The sequence below is a fragment of the Hoplias malabaricus genome, chromosome 5, assembly GCF_029633855.1.
Source record: "Hoplias malabaricus isolate fHopMal1 chromosome 5, fHopMal1.hap1, whole genome shotgun sequence".
In the NCBI taxonomy this organism is placed as follows: Eukaryota; Metazoa; Chordata; class Actinopteri; order Characiformes; family Erythrinidae; genus Hoplias; species Hoplias malabaricus.
The window spans coordinates 48,943,086-48,960,970 of NC_089804.1; the positions used below are offsets into that span (position 1 = coordinate 48,943,086).

The 17,885-nt window shown below is 45.2% G+C and overlaps 1 protein-coding gene across 6 annotated transcripts in view; it reads left to right on the forward strand.

The window, feature by feature from the left end:
* The window catches only part of samd11 (sterile alpha motif domain containing 11), an 85,016-nt gene that overhangs the window by 59,775 nt on the left and 7,356 nt on the right, over window positions 1-17,885 (forward strand). For all 6 annotated transcript variants that reach the window (XM_066673288.1, XM_066673287.1, XM_066673283.1 and 3 more), the window contains exons 7-10: window positions 5,914-6,058; window positions 15,164-15,279; window positions 15,762-15,840; window positions 16,867-17,594. In XM_066673288.1, coding sequence (XP_066529385.1) covers window positions 5,914-6,058; window positions 15,164-15,279; window positions 15,762-15,840; window positions 16,867-17,594 — 1,068 coding nt within the window. The remainder of the gene's footprint in view (window positions 1-5,913; window positions 6,059-15,163; window positions 15,280-15,761; window positions 15,841-16,866; window positions 17,595-17,885) is intronic.

Consider the following 17,885-nt stretch of genomic DNA (forward strand, 5'->3'; position numbering starts at 1 on the left):
TACAGGGTTGCTTTTCAGGACCTGATTTCCTCATACCCCCTCTCACTCAGGGAGGTGAACATTACGGTGCTGAATTCAAAAAAAGAAGAAGAAACGTAGGAGCCTCTTTTTTTATATACTATATTTATTTTTTTATTAAATAAAACACCCCCCTCTTTTTGGACCCCGGCTGCCGGTTTTGGCATGGATGGGCTGTGTGCTGCTGGGATGGCTGCTCTGCCCTGCTCTGCTCGTGGGCGCAGCCCCAGGTGATCCCTTCTCCTGCAGATGAAAGAGAATAATGTAAATGTGTGCATCAGGCAGGACAGGACCTGCCACGGGAGAGCAGAGGAGAGGAGAGAGAGGGGAGAGAAGGAAGAGGGAAAAGGGGAGGAGGGTCAGAGCCTCTTTGAATTTCATGTTTTTTCTTTTTATTTTTTTCATACCCTTGTATAATACCACACCATGAATCTAGGTACACTCTAGTCATTTTAAAAGGTTCTACAGTGATAGGAACCTCACATGTTAAAGGCGTTAACTGAGTTTTTCTGTAGTGCTTGTAACCTCAAACCTCACAACCTCATGAGTTAAAGACTGTTCGGTACTGTTAGTAATCTCATTTGAACTCAGGTTAAATAAGTTGGTCTACAGTTTTAACCTCACAACCTCACAAGTTAAAAGAGTAGGTCTACAGTGTTAGGAAACCTTACAGCCTCACAAGTTAAGAGCATGTCCACAGTATGAGTAAAGCCCACAAACTCACAAGTTTATAGAGTAGGTCTACAGTGTTAGTAAACCTCACAACCTCACAAGATAATAGAGTAGTTCTATAATGTTACTAAACCTCACAGCCTCACAAGTTAAGAGCATGTCTACAGTATGAGTAAACCTCACAAGTTTATAGAGTAGGTCTACAGTGTTAGTAAACCTCACAACCTTACAAGTTTATAGAGTAGGTCTACAGTGTTAGTAAACCTCACAACCTTACAAGTTTATAGAGTAGGTCTACAGTGTTAGGAAACCTCACAACCTTACAAGTTTATAGAGTAGGTCTACAGTGTTAGGAAACCTCACAAGATAATAGAGTAGTTCTATAATGTTACTAAACCTCACAGCCTCACAAGTTAAGAGCATGTCTACAGTATGAGTAAACCTCATAAGTTAAAAGAGCAGGTCTACAGTATTAGTAAACCTCACAACCTCACAAGATAATAGAGTATGTCTACATTGTTAGTACACCTCACAACCTCACAAGATAAAAGCGTAGGCCTACAGTATGAGTAAACCTCACAACCTCACAAATTTAAAGAGTAGGTCTACAGTGTTAGTAAACCTCACAAGATAATAGAGTAGTTCTATAATGTTAGTAAACCTCACAGCCTCACAAGTTAAGAGCATGTCTACAGTATGAGTAAACCTCACAAGTTAAAAGAGTAGGTCTACAGTATTAGTAAACCTCAAAAAATAATAGAGTATGTCTACATTGTTAGTACACCTCACAACCTCACAAGATAAAAGCGTAGGTCTACAGTGTGAGTAAACCTCACAACCTCACAAATTAAATGAGTATGTCTACAGTGTTAGTAAACCTCACAAGTTTAAGGAGTAAGCTTACAGTGATATTACCATTACACCTCACAACCTTCAACCTCACAATTAAAGAACTAGGTCTACAATGTTAGTGGACTTCACAATCTTTCAAACACATGAGGTAAAAGAGTACTACAGTATTATTAACCTTAATAAAAGGAAGCAGTGTTGCCCACTACGCTACACCAGCTGTTACAACATCACTCACTTGCCTCAAACCAAAGGTCACCAGTCCCTAACGCCTGGTGCCCCAACCACATTAAGTTTTGACAGCAAAAAACTAAGAGTTTGTGGCCCGAGTGGCCTCTTGACCTTTTCATTTTTTTCCTTTTAAATCAGGTCAATTTTCACGTGTTGTACAGTAGTTGCCCCATAGAGGTAATAGCAGCTAATGGAATGGCAAGTGACAACGCTTTAGAACTTCTAGAACTCTTTCACAAAGTCTGCTACAGGTTATTCACTTGTGGCTGGATTATTCAAACACAGCTTTACTGTGGGTGACAGTGCTGACAAGAACAATGTTTAAAATTTTGGCCACAAATTGTTGAATTTTGATTCTTTGGCTTGTGACCATAATTACCAGTAAACATTTTAGTATCCATCTGTCTCTGCCTTGCGTTGTTTCAAGTTAATGTGGTTTGTGACACTGTACTGAGAGAGGACTAGCTCTAGGACAGCTGCGAGTGCTTCTACTAATTGTAGCTATGTTAGTCCTTTTGGTTTATTCTATAAGAAACACAGAATCAAATCTTTCCAAGCTTGTATCCAGTCACAGTCTACTGTGTTGAGATATGGCATGCGGTTTGAGCAATGCCAGTTGGTAAAGGTGTTGTTTGTTAGCTACATTCATTTCATAACTCCAGGGTGAAATTAAAATGCATTTTCAGGATGAAGAATCAGAATCTGTATATTCTAACTTAAAGATGTATAAGGAATTGATGTGGGTGGATTTGTCTTTGTGTAGGTGAATATATATCTGGGCCAAATTTGGGCCTTGTGTAATCATCTCAGCAAACTGTCTTATTCAGTATAAAATATACATCAGTAGAATAAAATAACTTTTTTGTATTCAAGTACAGACATAGGCGGCACGGTGGCACAGCAGGTAGTGTCGCTGTCGCACAGCTCCAGGGACCTGGAGGTTGTGGGTTTGAGTCCGGGTGACTGTCTGTGAGGAGTTTGGTGTGTTCTCCCTGTATCTGTGTGGGTTTCCTCCCACAGTTCAAAAACACATGTTGGTAGGTGGATTGGTGACTCAAAAGTGTCTGTAGGTATGAGTGAATGTGTGTGTGTCATCCTGTGAAGGACTGACACACCCTCCAGGGTGTGTTCCTGCCTTGCACCCAATGATTCCAGGTACGCTCTGGACCCACCGCGACCCTGGACTGTATAAGTGTTTACACTTTTTTTTTTTAATGAATGATTGAAAAGTATAGACATCATTCACAACACGGCACAAATACACTGACAGTTTTTTCCAAATTGAGTGAAATGGCATCATTTCATTTGTGAACTTTTTTTTATAAACACTGTTCACTGGAAATGTAATTAGCCATTGACATGAGCTACTCTTCATAAAGTTCATGCATTTCTTTTAATGCCATGAGCTGGATCTAGATTATTTTTTTTTTTTTCATCATAATGTTGCGTGCTGTTACTATGGTTACACTACCTGACTTTTGTTAGGAAGACTAGTCAGATAGCCCTTAATTATGAGAGAAAGCAGATAGCTCACATTCGTATGGCTGTTTTGTCCCTGAATTAACATCTCTCTACTCACATTCTTTTACACATGTAAACCAACCCAAGCTTCATTTCTTTATTTCATCATCTTGAAGAACTAATACAATCACAGAAACTCACAAAGTGTACTGTTTTCTTTTAACTCGGTTAATCATGGGAGTTATAGTGTTTGCTGTTTTTCCTCAGATTTTAAACAAGCAGCTCGTGCTGATTTGACTTTAGAGGAAGAAAGTTGAGACGGAAGCAGTAGGAGTTGACTCATGTCATGGTATTGAGGTCAATTCATGTAAAAAATGTCAACATTCTATAATTAATGTAAGCTGAATTGACTTGAATAATTTTGGGAGTAAATGGCCCCTCCCTGACCCCACCCAAATCTCACCAATATGTTTGTGCACTATGTGCAGCAGGTAATTTATGGGCTAATATGTTTACATAATATGTATACGACACATTAATATTGTGTAAATTTGTAAGGGGAAGCTGTGTACATTTGACTCTCTGCTGCATATTTGATGGAAAAAGAAAGATGTATCTGTCCCAAATTTTCTCAGTTTTGTACTTCTCGTATAATAATTTCCTATCTGTTTCCTGAAACTCTTGTTTGGGTTTCTTCTTCTCTCTCTCTCTCTCTCTGTTTTCCTCACTCTCTCTCCCTCACACACTCTCTCCGTCTCTCTGGCTGTTAGAGGGCTTGTCTGCCGTCGGTCCGGTCCCCCGCGGGGAAGTGCAATAAACAGATCAATACAGCGGGCCTGTGCACATTAATATCTGTCGCGCCACCCCCGGCCCGATCGCTCAGCCCCACACGCGGGCCTCGGAAATGGCCGCTAGCTCCCATGGGAACTGTCTAATTAAAAAAGGGCCGGAGGAGAGGGAGAAGGAGGGAGGCAGAGAGAGAGAGAAAGAGAAAGAGAGACAGAGAGAGAGGGAGGCACACAGGATGGATTTTCTATTTAACACCCTTTCATTAGATTGTGCGCTTCCTGTTGTGACCCTGTTAGTTTGGTAATGATGGGAGATGGGCTTGGCCAGCTGAGAGAGAGAGAGAGAGAGAGAGAGAGAGAAAGAGAGAGGGAGAGAGAGACTAACACTGTGACAGAATACAGAAGAGAGGAAAATATCACTGCTAATGTCACCCTCAACGCAAACAGTGTGAGAGAGAATTTGTGTGTTGTTGTTCTTGTTCTTGTGTAACATTTAATGTTTTCCAAGTCCACTCAGCTCAAGGCTAAATGGGCTAGGATTTACAAAGTCTTTAGAAACATTGCACAACAACAATGCACAAATGCTCACACACAGTAGTATTTATGTGAGTATTTGGGCGACATTGTTGTTTGTAATACTTTTTTCAGTTTACTTTACCAAAAGCTGAGTGGACTGGGCTTACAAGGTCTTTGAGGAAATTACACAAAACAGCTGTGCCACCAAAATTCTCACACAAAAAGGTGTAGTGGTTAAAATCTTCCCAAAAGGAATAGGCACCCTTCAAGAGCCTGTTACGTCATCAGAACACAACTAAAAATGAGCAGTGCCTTATTGCCAGGATACTAGCTGTGCTCTGTAAGCAGCTCTGCCAGTCTGCAGTGATTGCAGAGGAGCACTGCTGGGCTTAAGTTACATTTAGGGCATCACATGCCTTTTCAAATGTCCAACAATCATTATCACCCACTCTTAACTTTTCTGTGATATGGAGCTGAACTTTCCAGTTCCACCTAAGTTGCAGTAACATCAGGCTCCAGAATTTATTTGCTTCACCATTTAAGGTGGACCTGAAAATGTACTACCACTACTGAGACATCAGCATGCTACTAGAGATATTCTGTGTTATGAAGTAAAGTGACATACTTCTTTTTTTGGTCGCTTGCGTTGCCATCTTGTTTGTGATTCACAGGGCATTCGTAGCCCTTCGTTTGAAATCTCAGTTTCAAAGGTTACATAGCTAACCCCTTGCCTTACCCCACTTTTCCAACAAGAATTGAGACACCCTACCCCTAGGCAAAACTGAGGGGTAGGGCTAAGTGGTAGGGTCTAGGGGTGAAATGGCATTCACCCTAAATAGCAAGGTAGCTACCTTGATTGGGTACGTTTTTAGCATGTTGTTCTCCTTGTCTGGTGAGTTATGACTGGTGACTGGTTATCTGTTCTCTTCATTGCGATGATGTGTTTTTGACAGTTAGATATTTGACTTCCAGGCAGTAACATTAGCAAAATGAAAACAGCCTACAGCCAACATTCCACCCCCAAAGCATTTGTAACTTTTCAAAAATACCTCCTACCTTCAAGCTGCATCATGAGAAGGTGGATTTCTTGGTCTTTAAACTGGAAAATCTCACTCTAGAGAGTAGTGTGGCCCTGCTGTAGGATGTGAGTAGGCTTGTTTACAACGCTTGTAGCGATGGTTACATTTTTTATTTCAGCTACAATGTGTTTTTAATGTGGCTAATACACTGTGGAAGTTCTTAATTTGGGATGCAGCTCAACGGCGTTACTGTGGAAGTGGGTTTGAACACTGTGTCCTGAATCACTGATCACAAAAAGGATTGAAATAAGTGAGCTCCTACCCTGGTTGTAAACAGTGTGTTGTGTGTGTGTCTTCAGAGCTGCTGCGTGTGCGTCAGGAGGCCCTGAATGCTGTTAGGAACCCAGCAGCCATGGAAGCCCATCTGCCATCAGCAGGGAGCTCGTCCAGTCAGCGACGGAAACAAGGCCTGCCCCAACACAGGGACGCCCACTTCACAGAGAGGTACAGATATTCTCTCACACACTAAGAAGCTGATATATCGCTTGGCTGATAGAGTTCACCGATATTAATGTTACACAGATTTATCAGTATCGACAGAAACAGGACTTATACCATTCTAGAGAATCGTTTACAGTGGTGGTGATAGGAACCAGATGTCCGTAGCTGTCCATGCCTTTAAAAGCTACCTTAAATTTTTATCAGAACTGTTTCTGAGTGAATATTCCACTGTAGGAAATGCAACTCCTGGCTCCACTCACCTCCACTATAAAAAGTCTAAAGAGTCAGTTTCTCTACAGCAGACCATCTCACTGCAAACCGCTTTGAACGGCTTCCTTTACGACTTGATGATGGAATTTAGAAAAATTGAAAAATCCCTCATGCAATGCATAAACATCACACATGGACGAGTGCTTTTTGTCCTAATGATGGTCAGTGGGTTGAGCAGTGTGAGCTGCATTCTTCTCTATTCCTCCGAGCCGTTTCACAATCTGGCTCACACCAGAGGGAATCTAACCACACATATGGATGTGCTTTCACAGCTCCAGATTGTGGGATAGAGTCGACGTGAACAGGGTGTGTGTACGTGTGTGCGTGTGGATAAAATGCCCCTCCGCAGAGGGAAAACCTCCCAGGCTACATTTTAAGACCACGGAAACAGTGGGGGGAAAAAGCCCTGCGCTTTAAAATAACATGAATATTTCACATTAATAATGAACCCAACATCCGGCGCTAATGAATACTGCATGGCCGCTTTTGAGTGGGTGACCACGTGCTGAAGACGAGAAAGAAGAAGAAGGGGGAAAAAATCTGGGGGGGGGGGGTGTGGGGGGGTTGGCGGGATGTGAATTATGCACTGAAGGAAAGGGATGGAGGGAAAAGAGAAAAGTAGAGGAGGCCGAGGCGGTCGAAAAATGAAAAAAATAAAGGGAGGGAAAAAAAATCTCCTTAATGGGATCTGATTGCCAGTGGGCTTTACTCCTTTGCATCCCTCTGTTCGATTTGATCTTGTCAGGAGGTATTTATGGGGCTCTGGGCTTAGCTGGTCATCCGGGCACCTCATGCTGAAACCCCCCCACAACCCTGCACCCCCCCTCCAACTATCCCCCCCTATCCCTTCATCCCTCCTCCCTCTTCTCTGTCTCAGCGAGGCCCCGGTGCTCCTGGCGCTCCCCTCCGCCTCCAAACAAAGCCCAGGCAGCGGGAGTGGGCGGGTAATTGCTTGTCGATTATTTATGTGGCGCGGGAAGCCGGAGGATCGATAATGGGCTGGCGAGGCGAGGCGAGGCGAGGCGGGAGGGAAAGAGAGAGGGAGGGGAGGAAGTGGGATGGGGAGGAGGAGGGGGGTTGGGGGGGAGATGGTGGGTTGGGGTGTGTGTGTGTGTCTATGTGTGTGCGTGTGTGTGTGTGTGTGTGTGTGTGTGTGTGTGTGTGTGTGTGTGTGTGTGTGTGTGTGTGAGTGTGTGTGTGCAGCGTGGGCGTTTTTTTGCGTTGTGTTGGGCGCCTGGCCCTGTTCTGAGCCCTGTCGGCAGCTCAGCGTGCAGCTCGCTCCGACCGGTCGCCCTTAGCTCCGCTTACCCACCGTAATTAGCCACACAGGACCACTGATGTTAACTAGGCCTGCATGCTTCCCTGGTCGGGGGCAAGAGCTTGGTGGGGGGGAGTGGGGGGTGGGGGGCTGGTAGTGTTGTGTGCTTTTATATCCCTTTCTTTTACTCTCTGTTCTTCTGCCTTAAAAAATCACGTGTGCAGTTTTCCCAGTGTTTCTCCTAGGCCCAATTCCTAGTTTAAAATGTAAAGTTCTTCCTTTCAAACTGCTTGCCAGAATTATTAAACTCACTGGGTATGTGGTTAAATAATCTCAAATAAATATGTGTATATGGTTTCAATCAATGTATAAGAAAATAAACTGATGATTTGAGGCAGGTTTTTGATTATTTATGCAGTTTCTTCAATGCTAATTCATAGGTGTTGTAGCATTACCTGTTAGCAACAGTAGCTCCTTTCTACCTTGTAGCTCCACTGAAAAACTAAGGAAGCCAAATATGTCTTGGTTGATTTGGAAACAGGAATTATTATTGAGGTATCCATTTAAGAATTCCACACTTCTTCCACACTTCGTGTACCTCCATGTGTTTAATAATAATAGTGGTTAGCATCTGAAGAGCTAGCCCAGCGTTTAAGGAGCTAACCCTTGTTTCAGCTGTAAGTATTAGTACTATAGATCTCACTGTCTATGACTTTTTTTAAAGTAAATCCAATCACAGCCTTTCCAAGGGTCAGCGTCAGCCACAAGCTTTGGTCATTGACTGCGAGTGACATTGTAAAAAGGACAGGGCCAAGCCAGCTACCCCCACCCCATCCCCACCCCACCTCCAGCCCCCTATACAGCATCGACTGGGAGCCAGCCAGGCTGAAAGGGTGATCCTGCGCTGCTCCTCCAGCTCACCTTTCCATTGACTCTACATAATTGATTATCTGACGCCCATTAGTGGCTATTGTTAAAAACAAATCATTACAGCGATCAATAGCTCCAGAGCCCCGGCCCAGCCATTTGTCTGATCGCGTTTAGAGAAGAATCTGCAAGGCAAATCCTAATGTGTTTGGCATGTGGGGCAGCGAAAGGAACAGACAGTGGTCTGGGGGTGGGGGGTGTGTTTGGGGGGTTGGCTAGGGGGGCAGGCAGGCAGAGCGAGTGAGTGAGCGAGCGAGAGCCTCATGCATTTTAATGAGCTTCCTGTGCAAATGTGTTCCTGCGGAGGCGCGGCGAGGCGAGGCAGCGCGGCGCGGAGAGCGGCTAATCCCCCGCGCTCCCCTCATTAAGGGCCGTCCTGTCAGCTCCGCTCCACTCCTCTCTCATCTCTCGCCACGGCCTGGCCAGTTTAGAGCCTGCGCGCACACACTCACACACACACTCACCCCACTCACACACAGTGGCTCGTTTTTATTCAATGTCAGGAAGTGGGGTGTGTGTGTGTGTGTGTGTATTAATATAAAGAGATTCACACAATGCAAAAAGCAGAAAATTATGTATAAAAAAATGAAGATACACAGTGTCCGTTTATACACCAATCAGACATAACATTACAGCCACCCCATGTTCTTCTACACTCATTGTCCACTTGATCTGCTCCACTCACTATACACATGCATCTTGTAGTTCTAAAATTACAGACTCTAGCCCATCTTATCCTCAGCATACATTGTTAACCCCCTTTCACACTGTTCATCTACTCTGTGTCCACTCTGTTAGACCCCACCTTGCTGAGGCAACACACCTATGTGTCCACCTTCTTAATGTAACTCCAGGGACAGCAGTTCACCTGTTGTTGCAGTGTGTGTTGGTCATTCTTTAGTCTTTCATCAATGGACACAGGACACTGTTGCCTGGATATGTTATGGTTGGTGGACTATTCTCAGTTGGGGCAATGACACTGAGGGGTTTAAACTCCAGCACTTTTTGAAAAAATCATTTTTGTATATTCAGTTATAGTTCTGTTATAGACCATGAATGAATGAAAGTATTAAATATTCACTTCAGTAACCACTTTTTTTGTTTTGATTTTTCAAAAACAGGACTACTACGTTTGAAGATAAATCATATGTATAGCCCTGTTTTTATCCTTTTTTTGGATAAAATTAGGACGTTTTATGACCTGGAAATGAAAGAAAAACCAACTTAAACATGCAACACACACACACACACACACACACACAGAGACACACTTCTCTCACTGCTGCTGCTCTCAGGCAGGGAGCGACGGCGCTGCCACTCTGACAGGTCGTCACACATGAGGGAACAGCCTGAGGTAGAGAGAGAGAGAGAGAGAGAGAGAGAGGGAGACCCTGTGAAATAGAATGAAATAACTAGGAAGCTGGCCAGTGTATGGATGTGCTGCAACAAAACTTGGCCTAATTAAACATCCTGGCTTGGTTTTCTTTGCTTTCTTAGGACACTACAGAACTGCTAAGCATAGGTCATTAACCCCTTCAATTCCAGGGTCATTACTCATTTATAAAACAATTTATTAACCCCAACTCTTTCTTGCTGGAAAGCACGTAGACCCAGACCCAGACCATACGCTCAGAATTGGTTTTGGAAAATATGTTAATGTACAATTTATTCCCGGTCACAGTTGGGAGTCAAATGCAGCCTCAGTCAATCATTTGTACCTTGTTAAATTAGAGAAAAATCTAACAGCCTGCTCGTGTGCTGAAATGCAACATGTAGTCTCCTTTGGGTCATCATGCTCTAGCATGTGTAAATCTACAGGCAAAGTCAAGCTACACGAAAGTCAGAGTCTGTCAGAACAGACATTATGAGCCAATGATTCTTTTCCAATGTCCAAAAGAAGATGAAAACATGTCGAACACATTTCACTTTCCCACAATCAACAAAGTTCAGTTTTAGAAGTTGCTTTTTCTGTTTCTCACCTTCCAAATAAACTGAACCACAGGGCTGTCCATGAAACCCCTAAGTGCATCTCAGATATCCAGTTATAACATGCTCTTTTTCTTAGCAACAGCTCTGCATCCATTCAGACCATTCAGAGTTGGGCTGTCTATTTTTTAAGTTTAACCTTTAATTTAAGTTAAGAACATGTATCTCCATTTTTGTTGATTTTTGAACACAGCTGCTGTCCTTCATATTGTGTGAAAATTTCATAATGTCTCGACCAATAGAAATTCTCCAAAATTACTTAAAAATAAAAATCGCTTTACATTAACTTCCAATGAAGTTTAAGAAGGTTTTTCCCTTCTCCAATAAAGTTGGAACCGTGTCGATATTCTTATTTACAGTGGCAGCCTGGCAAGCTGCAAGGGCTACAAAACATACACAAATCATAGCGCAAAAAAGCAGGTACATATCAGTAATAATATTTCTGATGTAATTCTTAAAAGCTCAGATTGACATAAAGGTTATGATGTAAATATTTGCTGAAGTGTATCCCAATGTGGTCCAATCCCACAAATGAGGTGGTAATTGACTGATGGGGGCAGTGCATACTGCGATGGGTGTATAAGCAGGACCAGTTACCCACAGAGGATAGTGAGCAATAATAAGTTCCAAAGGGGCATTTGTAACAAAGCGGAGAGCAGAATGGTACAGAGCATCAAGCTTCTGATGAGGACTTGTGTACACCAGTCTAAAAACAGTATCGCTGTAATCAAACAGATGGTGGATAGTCATCTGCACCAAAGTGAGTTTTGTGGCATGAGTGAAGGAGGTAGGATTTCCATACAGAAATCCAAGCTTAGCCTGGGAAGGATGGACAGAAACATCAGTGGAATTTTTCTTGTGGAATTCTGAAGCAAGAGTGGAGCCACTGTTTATCTGATGCAGGTCTGGTGGTCCACCCGGTCTTGCATTTTTGTCAAGAGCCTCATTTTTTCAGTGTAATTTTAGGAACTACAGTACTCTTTTAAACTTTTTTCATTTGATCTCTTTCTTCTTGTATCTAAGTTTCAAATTTTGTGACCACGGTTCTGTAAACGTGGTGGCACAGTGGCTCAACAGGTAGTGTCGCCGTCACAAAGCTGTAGGGTCCTGGGGTTGTGGGTTCGAGCCCCTCTGAGGAGTCTGTGAGGAGTTTGGTGTGTTATCCCTGTGTCCACATGGGTTTCCTCCAGGTGCTCCGATTTCCTCCCACGGTCCAAAAACACACGTTGGTAGGTGGAGTGGCATCTTAATACTGTCCATAAATGTGTGTGTGTGAGTCAATGTGTGAATGTGTGTCGCCCTGCGTAAGATTGGCGCCCCCTCCAGAATGTGTTTCCGCATTGCGCCCAGTGGTTCCAGATAGGCTCTGGACACACAGTGTCCCCAAACTGGATAAGCAAACAGGATAGTTCAGTAAATGACGGGTGGGTTCCAGCGAGTGAGTGGTCTCAGCAACAAAAACACCTCCCAGCCAACCCTTTCTTAGCCCACCCTCTTCCCATCCCAATAAAAGCTCATGGAACTCAGAGTGAAACGGTTAAAGTCTTGCCTCCTCTTTCTCCTCCCCTGTTCTTTCTCCTCCCCCCCTCAAATTGCTTCCTATAAAAGGAGAAGCACGTCTGCCGGGCACGTCTCCTCATGATTACAGCTAATTAGGATGGAGCGGACGCCTCGAGGCCCCGGTCATGCAGCTTTAATTGACCGTTCTTCATGTGTGGGGCGGGCGGCTGGGCTTGGCAGGCCCAGGCCGGCGGCGCTGGGGCTAATTGTGCGGCCTGAGGGATTAGAGCAGGTGATTACACACTTCACAGTGTAATTACATAAGCGCGGCTGGGCCGGCCGCCCGGCTCCGAGCCCCAAGGTCACGCGCCGCCTTCCCCCAGATTAATTGGAGCTGCCACCGGAGCGCGAGGCACCGCCGGAAAAGCGGTTATACGATTAGCATTAACATTTCAGCAGTGGCCCCGATCGATCAATGATCCCCCTCCTTCTCCCTCCTTCATTCCCTCTCCCTCCTTCTCTCTCTCTCTCTCTCTCTCGCTCTTTATACCCTCCCCCACTGTTTACTTCTCTCTCTCCTTCCCTCCCTATTTATCCCTATCTCTCACTCTCCTTTCTCCTTCTCCCTACCACTCTCCTCTCTCCACTTCCATGTTTATCTTCTCTCGGCTTTTCCTCTTTTTTCCCCCGTCTGCTTTTTGTTTTCAGGGATAATGACATGCAAGGGCTATTTAGTTTAGGCATGATGGGAGCGCGTGTCGAGCAAAACAAAAGCTGGGCGCCTTTGCCTCTCCCTCCTCCTTCGTCTTTCTTCATTTCATGGTGTTTTTCTCTTTTTTTCCCTCCCCTCCTTGTGTTTGGATGTTGCTGTGTTTGTTTTCAGCCGTGCTGCTACCCCCCCACACTCCACACACACACACACACACACACACACACACACACACACCCCTGGAGCAAGGGCTGCTCACAACAAAGCAACAACAACTCCCTCGCCTGTGTGCGTACACTTCATATGGCATATACGTGTGTATAAGGGTGTGAATGTGCGTAGACTTCATATTGTATGCAGTGTGAATACCTTTATTTGTACACTATAAATTATATGTGCTATGCCTTTATGTGTGTGTGTGTGTGTGTTTATGTGTGTATGTGCTCAGTATACAGTATACACCCCAAATCCAGCCGTCCATTCTAATTAATCAAACAGACATTTCATTAAAATGGCACGTCTAATCTGTGTAGAAAAGCATTTCCAATCATAGAACAGTGGCAAACAAGCCTGGGTTCTCTGTGCCCGGTGCCAAGTGTCAGCTAAAGAGTTATATTGGGGCTGAGGAGCAGTAGAAATGTGTCATCTGGAGTGATAGAGCTCCACCCAATACTTCAGAGATGAGACACTGTGGTGATTGTAACACAGAACCATGACTGAGCATTACAGCCTGACCTCACTCATGTTTATGTGGCTGAATGCAATCAAATCTGTAACAGCAATGTTCCAAAATTGGTGTAAAACTCTCAGAGGACTGCAGTTAATGTAGATCCCTATTATTTTTTCCTGATGCTAAAAAAACGAATAACCGGCACTCAGTAAGAGTTTTGAATTAGCCTTTAGTTAATGTAGCAGTTTTGTCTTGAAGCAGTAGGTTGTATGTTGGTTAAGAGGGCTGTATGACCCCCAAGATGGACTTTAGCCCCATTTTCAGTGGCTTTCCACCTAGGGTTTGTCTCCTCAACCTTACACAGTGGCCTAGAGAGTACTTCTTCATCTTTTCTCGCCCTGTTAAAATCTATCTCCGTCTTTCTCTCTCTTCCTCTCCGCACCTTCCCTCCTTCCCTCCATCCCTCCTTCCCTCCACTCCACACGCTTCCACCGTCGCGGCTCAATAAAGGTGTATGCAGTATTGAATAAGAGCCGCGCGTATTCTCTGGCCACACAAAAGGAGAAAAACATAATTGAGGGCCTTTTGGAAAATGGAGGGGGGGCTGCTTTGCCTTTTATTGGCTGAATGAAGCGGAGAGAGAGGCGGCGAGAGAAGGCTGTGTGTGTGTGTGTGTGTGTGTGTGTGTCTCTGTGTGTGTGTGTGTGTGTGTGAGAGAGAGAGAGAGAGAGAGTGAGAGAGAGAGAGAGTAGAAGAGGAAGGTCTGTGTTAATTAGGAGGTGCTTCAGCCTGTAGCCCAGGCGAGGCATAGGGGCCGCCCCAGCTGTCAGACTATGACATGCTCTTATTGTGTATTCAGCCCTCATTACCAGAGTGGCAGGGCCGCCGAGTGAGCAAGCGAGGGAGGGAGGGAGGGAGGGAGGGAGGATGGCGTGGGTGAATGAAGGAGGGGGAAAAAGAGGGGGAAAGGAGGAGGGGAGAGATGGTGGTTGGGGGGGAGAGGCCCAGGGTACAAACAGTGCTGCTGGACGCAGTGTGACAGGACTGATGAGGGGCTATTGCTGCTCGCCTGCACTGGAGGGAGCGATAAAAATAGCCCACGAGGAAGTACACAGCTACATTAGCATAATACTGAAGCCGTGTACAAAAACACACTCGCCAGGCCTCACACTGGAGATGCTCCTTTTTTTATGATGAAGTACTCTGAGCGTTTAAAGCAATAATCTTAGAGTTCCACCCGAGTGTTAGTAACTCGGCTCTTTAAAACATTAACATCATCTCCTTGTTTCTCCTCTTTGTCCAGTTTATCAGCTCCACTCCATATAGAAGCACTTTGTAGTTTAACAAATACAGACTGCAGCTTTCGCACTTTTTCAATGCTCAGGACCCCACAGGACCACCACAGAGACGATATGATCTGGTTGGTGGATCGTTCTCAGCGCTGCAGAGACACTGACGTGGTGGTGGTGTGTGGGTTGTGCTCCTACAAGTGGACCAGACACAGCAGTGCTGCTCGAGTGTTACTGCTAGACTGAGAAGTCCACCAAGCAAAAATATCCTGCCTGCGTCCTGTGTCCACTGGTGAAAGCAGATGTGACTAATAGAGTGGACAGTGAGTGGCCACAGTGTGTTCAAAAACTCCACTGCTGTGTCTGATCCACTTTTACCAGTGCAACCCTAACACACCACCACCACCACGTCAATGTCACAGCAACCTATGTTAACTGCTGGCAGTTTTAGTTCTTATCTACTCTGTTCTAAAAGGTGGATTTTGTCTTGTTCTCACAGGGAGATGTCTCACCCTCCTCCATTGCTGTCGCCTCAGAACGCCCCCCACATTACGCTTGGCCCTCACCTGCGGCCCCCCTTCCTGGGTATGCCTTCAGCACTGTGTCAAGCACCAGGTACGACATGTAAACAATCAGACCTGCCTTAGTGACACACTAAACTAAACTAACCACCACTCAGCTCAGAGTTTATTTAACACCTGAAAGTAATAATGAAATAATATGAAATAATTATTTATTATTCAGATTTTATTCTGTAAAATGTGGTACTCATGACAGCCCTGGAATGACCCAGTTCATGCTCCATAGATCGGGTCTACTGCACAGAGCTGGCCATGTTTAAAATAGGTTTAGAACAAAGCCTCTGATACATCCATTTCCATATGTTTTCATGTGTTCCCCTTAAATCTTATGAATCAGTGTTTTAATTTTTAGTTTTATTGAACCACGTAGTTTAGGCTTTGAAAACTAAAATATAAAGAATCACAGTAACTTTGATGTGTTTTATTTTTTGCCGTAAAGCCCACAGCTACGGGATCAGAACTGATCCGTGTGTCCCACAGGCTGAATATAATGTTCTCTGTGTTTATTCTCTATAGCGTATGGTTTCCTGCAGCCGGCTCAGGCGGAGATGTTTGCACGTCAGCAGGAGATGCTTCGCAAACAGAACCTGGCCAGGTACTGCATTATTACTGGACTGTGTGCATCCTTCAGCACTATCCTACCACACACTGCCCAGAAATGTGCTTTATTACTTACACTATTTTGGTATTTGCAGCATGTTCCCAGTTTCAGCAACATTATTATTATTATTATCGTTACACTTATATAGCGCCTTTCTAGACACCCAAGGACGCTTTTACAATCTACACTGCTCAGAACGCTCAATTCACACACACTGGTGAGAAGCGGCAGCCAAACGCGCACAGCGTACTCTCAACCAGAAACGACCGTCCACCTGGAGGACTGCATCGGGCACTAGGACTTCACCCAGGACAGAGCGCCAATCCATATCTGGGCACACACACATTCACTCACAAACCAGGACAGTTATTACAGAAGCCAATTCACCTACCCTCCATGTTTTTTGGACTGTGGGAGGAAACCGGAGACCCCGGAGGAAACCCACGCAGACACGGGGAGAACATGGAAACTCCACCCAGATGGGACTTGAACCCAAGATCCCAGTGCTGGGAGGCGAACGTGCTAACCACCAAGCCACCGTGCCGCCATGCATTGTGTTTCTAGAAGAATGGACCATCTGAAGTGGGCCAAAATGATTTCAAATCTCTGAGAACTGAAAACAGGAAACGAACATTAATTAATATTAAGAAATGATGATTTGGAACAGTGGAAAAAATGATTTTGGCCACATAGACCAGTATAAATGCTCCTAAACCTGCATTAATTGTTTTTCCCATGCTTCCCCTACATATTTAAAGGAACAGTATGTAGTATTTCTATCATAAAATTACAGTTTCAAAATCATTGTGATGCTTCACTGACCTATAATAGGGAAAAGCTTCTGTCATTGCTACTCTGGGCTCAGCACTGCAGAATCTGCACTGTATAACTTTTGGAGGAGGGTAGGAAACCACCCCCTCCTCCTTTGTGTTGATCTCTCATAAGAATACTGTATCAGAAAATATACGACTTTCTTAAGGCAATGAAATTTAAAATGTTACCTTAAATTGTTGTCTTCAGGTTGGAGATGTCTGCTGAGCTGCTGAGGCAGAAAGAGCTGGAGAACCTGCACCGGCAACGTCTACTGGCCGATCCTCTGGGCCTACACCCCGGTCTGCCGGCCGAGCACCCGGCCCTGCGCAGCCTCCAGGATGTCCCCGAGGGTCACCCACTGCGGGATGAGATTAACCGCCGCAACGCCATGCTGGTCCTGCGCCACAACAACACGCCACTGCTGTCCCTCAATCACCAGGGGGTGCCAGCCAGCGCCTCCTACAGGGAATCCAGTAGCCGCAAGAGCTCCAGGAAAGGGATCCCGCTGTTAGGGGACCAGGGGGGTGGCCCGTCCGAGGCCAAGGAGCCTCAAGGCGAGGCGAGGGGGCGGGAAGGGGAGGCAGAGGGACAGGATGAGGACATGAAAGACTCAGACAGTGACACAGAAGCAGGAGACGAGCGGCCAGAGGGGACAGCTAAAAAAGATGGACATGGCCACAACTCTGAGTCATGCCAAGGCAAGGACAGGAGCAAACATTCAGAGACGCTCAAGGAACTCGGGGAAACGTCTGGCCGACTCAGTGCCCCCTGCAGCTCTGCTGGACCAGACTCACCCAGCCACCATCTCTTTGCACCAGGACTGAGCAAGAGCGAAGCCAAGTACCTGCCACCAGGGGCGTTACCCCCCTTACCCACGCTGCCAGGGCAAGCCCTGCCCTTTGGCTTCCCCTACACCAGCCCCTACTTCCACACCGGTGAGTTACACTCTTTAAGTTTTCACTTTACCTCAGTGGCACAGGGGCATATAATGATGATAACAGATTGAGAGATAGACATAATAACCATCCTGAGCCAGGAGTCCAAGAAAGCAGACCTGGCCTCTGTCACCATGCATCGCTTAATATGGTGTCAGTGTTCTCCTCCAAGCATGTTGAGCTATGCAGTTTTGTTTTTGCATCCATTAAACAAACAGGGGCATGTGTTGGCTTCACACTCTGAGCTTGGGGGTATCATGTGACTGGAGGACTGGGGCAAGAATTAAATAA